The sequence below is a fragment of the Centropristis striata genome, chromosome 21 (assembly GCF_030273125.1).
Source record: "Centropristis striata isolate RG_2023a ecotype Rhode Island chromosome 21, C.striata_1.0, whole genome shotgun sequence".
Lineage (NCBI taxonomy): Eukaryota > Metazoa > Chordata > Actinopteri > Perciformes > Serranidae > Centropristis > Centropristis striata.
This window is the reverse complement of record NC_081537.1, coordinates 32,543,222-32,548,093: the sequence shown is the minus strand read 5'-3', so window position 1 is coordinate 32,548,093 and position 4,872 is coordinate 32,543,222. Positions and strand designations below refer to the sequence as shown.

The 4,872-nt window shown below is 40.9% G+C and overlaps 1 protein-coding gene across 1 annotated transcript; it reads left to right on the top strand.

Annotated features, from left to right (window-relative positions):
• The first annotated feature begins 297 nt into the window (after positions 1 to 297).
• Positions 298 to 4,644, top strand: LOC131959143 (GTPase IMAP family member 8-like). Its single transcript, XM_059324246.1, has 2 exons — positions 298 to 925; positions 2,347 to 4,644. The coding sequence occupies exons 1-2, from the start codon at positions 298 to 300 to the stop codon at positions 3,978 to 3,980; spliced, it is 2,262 nt and encodes a 753-aa protein (XP_059180229.1). The 3' UTR covers positions 3,981 to 4,644.
• Positions 4,645 to 4,872: the final 228 nt, after the last annotated feature.

The window sequence follows — 4,872 nt, the reverse complement described above, 5'->3', positions numbered from 1 at the left end:
CCTGGACCAAATGTTCTGCTGCTGTTTGTGAGTCCCTCTGAATTCACACCAAAGAACGGACAAACACTGAAGTTCATCCTGAGTTTGTTTGGTAAAGATGCCCTTAAACACTCCATGGTCATCCTGACAGATGAGGAACATCAAGCAAGTTTCACAGTTAGAAATCTCATTAGAGAATGTGGAGGAAGACGCTATATCATGTTTAAATATGGACGCAAAGTGTTAATGGAGCAAATTGAGAAAATTGCGCATGAAAACAACAGACGTTTTCTTACTTTCTCTGAAGCGATCATCATCATGGAACCAGCTCTAAACATGGTTCTGTGTGGGAGGAGAGGAGCAGGGAAGACCTCAGCAGCCAAGGCCATTTTAGGTGAGACAGAGCTTCATTCGGTCTCCAGCTCAGAGTGTGTTAAACATCAGGGAGAGGTGTGTGGACGTTGGGTTTCCCTGGTGGAGCTGCCTGCATTGAATGGAAAACCTCAGGAGGAAGTGATGGAGGAATCATTGAGGTGTATCTCCCTCTGTGATCCTGAGGGCGTCCATGCCTTCATCCTGGTCCTTCCTGTGGGTCCCCTCACTGATGAAGACAAGGGAGAGTTGGAGACCATCCAGAACACTTTCAGCTCTCGAGTCAATGACTTCACCATGATTCTGTTCACTGAGTCAGATCCTCCAGCTACAGATGTTGTCAATAATTTAAGACAAAACAAAGACATCCAGCAGTTCCTTCAGAGCTCTGGAGGAAAATACATTATCCTCAACATCAGGGACCAGAAGCAGATCCCACAGCTGTTGGATGCTGTGGAAAAACCATGTTGCTATACAACAGCAACATTTGCAAATTCCCAAATAAAAAAGATCATACAACAAGAGAAATGTATCAACATGCAACAAGCTGAACTTCAGATGCTGAAAAATAGCAACATCATTTGTAAGTATTTTAATGACTTTTCTATGTCTTAGAGATGTAGACACCATGTTATGGGCATGTATTTGTTATTGGTTCTATTGATTGCTTGCCAAAAATCAACGTCAAGAAGGTGGGTCTTATTTAATATAATCCAGTCCTAGGCAGACAATATTAAAAAATAATTTTGTTGGTGGCCCCGGTTCGAGTCCCGCATCGGACGGCCGTTTACTGCATGTCTTTCCCCTCTCTCTGCCCCCTGCTTCCTGTCTATCTTCAGCTATCCTGTCCATTAAAGGCATGAAAAAAGCCCCAAAAAAATACATTAAAAAAAAAATAATAATAATAATTTTGTTGAGGTTATGATGGACAATGAATGATAACATCCTAAAGTATTTGTAGGCTGGAGACAGGTGTCGGCTGTATTAATGACTCCAGATATGTGCAACAGGTATACACTATGGACTGTCTTGAGGATCGGTACTCAGTCCAACCCTTCTTTCCATGCACATGCTAACTTTAACCCTCCTTATATGTCGAGACACGATATTGAGTTCACGAGAACGAGACAAGACGAGATTTTAAGAAAACTACAATGACAAAATATATGACTGGACCAACTCTTTTATTTAACCGAGTTGCACATGCATTTTGAAAATGTTTATTAAAAGCTCATGCCTACATCATGCATGTAAAGAGTTATAATAAACTTCTTCTTCCACAAAGTGAAACTAAAACTAAAATTTATAAAAGTTAGAGGTGAAGTATGTTTTTCTATCGTCTCTTAATCGCTTAGGGACAGTTTCGACCGTGATCCGTGATCACATACACAACGGATTAACCATGGGAGACATAACTGTGGCCGCGCTAACTGCACAACATCAGCAGCTGATCAAAACAAAGCAGCATGGCTAATTATCATAAACATAGTGGTCTTAAATTTAACCGGCATCACTAACTGTGCACAGAGCGTCCGGTGCTTGTTGTAAACAAACAGAGATCGCTAAGTGAACACCTCCTGCAGCAGCAGCACATACACACTGTACTGCTACAGAGCTAACTGTTAGCCTGTTAGCACATACACACTGTACTGCTACAGAGCTAACTGTTAGCCAGTTAGCACATACACACTGTACTGCTACACAGCTTACTGTTAGCCGGCTCTGTGCTTGCAGCTGGGAGAGACTGCTGCAGGAGTAATTATTATAGTGTACTCAGTAATAATGTGTTTTTGGTGGTGCTGTTTTGCTGAGATGCCACAAGGAGGCGCAGGTCTGTGGGCTCAGGGGGGTTCAGAGTTCACTGTATAGTTTTTTTTCCTTCATGACTGAAGAAGATTGCTCTGAATAAATATGCCAAAAGGAGCTAAAGAACATTATTGCCTCTGTTAATTAATTCAACGCGGATGAAGCTGCAGAGCTCAACATGTTCTTTTTCTTGTCTCACAGGTGATGAAGAGCATCAGAGCCCAGAGTGTCTCAGGATTGTGCTGATAGGGAAGACCGGCTGTGGGAAGAGTTCCTCAGGAAACACCATTCTAGGAAGAAAGGAGTTTAAAGCTGAATCAAGTCAAAAATCAGTTACTAAAGAGTGTCAGAAAGCTCAGAGTGAAGTGGACGGCCGTCCTGTTGTTGTAGTCGACACTCCTGGTCTGTTTGACACAAATCTGTCTCATGAGGAAGTTAATGAAGAGATGGTGAGATGCATCAGTCTTCTGGCTCCAGGACCACATGTCTTCCTGTTGGTGATAAAAATTGACAGATTCACATCAGTGGACAAGGAGGCATTGAAACTGATCAAGGAAGGCTTTGGGAAGAATGCTGAAAAGTTCACCATCATTCTTTTAACTGGAGGAGATTCACTGGAACACGAGAAGATTCCTGTTAAGAATTACATTCAAGAAAAATCTGATGATTCCTTTAAGAAACTGATTTCTGACTGTGGAGGAAGATACCATGTGTTCAATAACTATAATGAACAAAACCACAAACAAGTCAGTGAGCTGGTGACAAAGATCAACACCATGGTGAAGGAGAATGGAGGCAGCTGCTACACCAATGAGATGCTGCAAAAGGCCGAGGCAGCAATACAGAAAGAAATGGAGAAGATCCTGAAGGAGAAGGAAGAAGAGATGCAGAGAGAGAAGGAGGAACTACAGAGAAAACATGAGAGAAAACTGCAAGAAATGAAGAGAAGAATGGAAGAACAGGGAGTGAAAATTGAAAATGAGAGGAAACAGAGAGAAAAACAACTTCAGGAATACATGAGCAACGAGCTTAACAAAAGAAAGAAAGAACAAGAAAGGAGAGAAAAAGAAGAATTGGAGAGGAAAAGACAAGAAGAATTACAGCGACTGGGGTGGCAAAAGAAAATTGAAGCTATGGAGATTCAAATTAAACAAGAATCTGAATCAAAAGAAACCATAGACAGAGAGCTAAAGCAGAAAACAAAACTGATGAAAGAAAAACAAGAGGCTTGGGAAAGAGAACGAAAAGAGTGGTGGGAGAAAAGAGATCAGGATAATGAGAAAAGGCAACAGGAAGAATGTACAATAATTAAAGGTCTAAAAGAAGAGCAAGAAATCTATGAAAAAAACATAAAAGAACAGGACGTAATCCAAAGAGAAAGGGAGGAAAAAGAGCAAAAGGAACTGGAGGAAAACTACAAGAAATCCCTGGTGCGTATTAAGGAGGAATTTGAAGAGGAAGCCAGGAAGAAAGCGGAGGAATTTAATACATATGGAGAGAAATGCAAGAAGGAGTTGAAAGAGCGTGAGGAAGAAATAAAAGCAGAAAAAGAGCACTATGAAAACTTGAAGGCTCAGTCTGCTCAGAGTGAAGAAAAAATGTCGAAAAAACATCAAGAACGAATCAACGACTTGGTGAGATGTGTCTCCAAAAAAAGAAAAAATGTTAAAAAAATCAGTGCCTTATTGAAGAAGCAGGAACAAGAAATGAATAATGTCGGAAATCAGATGGAAAAGGAAAACCTGCAGAAAACCCATGACAAACAACTGAGTGAATTGATCAGGGAACTTCTGGAAGATAAATCACCATGTCCCATCTCATGAAGCATTTTATTCCGTAGCAATGCTAGTGGCTTGGCTCTAGGACAATGATAATATCACCATAGTCCAGGCTGAAATATCTCAACAGCTACTTTGTGAAGTACCTATATGTTTTTTATGGACATTCATGTTACTCAGAGGATGAGTCCTACTGAAGAAGAATTAGTCATGCACTCTCAAAAAAGTACCTTGGGAAATCTTTTTTTTTCTTCTGGATTACAGTTGCAGTTTTGAACCTGGTTATTTGTAACAAAATTACTTGGGTTTTTTAAGTAACTTAAGTTACACAGGTAACATAAGTTCATCAAATACATACAAAAGTGTCGGTAAGGACTCTACAATCAACTCTCTCCAGAATCATGTACTGCATCTTGAATTTACGTACTTAAGTTATGTAAACCTAAATTACAAACATAAAAAGCCATTGCTGATATTTATTAACCAATAGGACACAGTCAGCCATCTTTTGGGGGAAAGTCCCATGTGTGATTGATCCAACAACCCCAAACTTGGTTGTTTCTCAGTTGGTAGAGACATCTTTTTCTGATCTGAGGGTTGGTGGTTCGATCCCTGACCATGGCAGCCTACATGTCGAAGTATCCTTGAGCAAGATACTGAACCCCAAATTGCTCCTGATGCTGCGTTCAATGGTGTGAGAATGAATTCCCAATGGTGGCAGGTGGCACCGTTTAGGGTAGCCTCCAGTATGAATGTGTGTGTGAAAGGGTGAATGAGTGCAGTCTGTAGCGTAAAGAGCTTTGAGTGGTCGCAAAGCAACTAGAACAGCGCTATATAAGTGCAGGTCCATTTACCAGTCCAGTCCATTCACCAACATATTTTTTGGGTTGTCCGACCATCTGTCTGTCTGTCCCATCCCTGTGAACGTGATATCCCA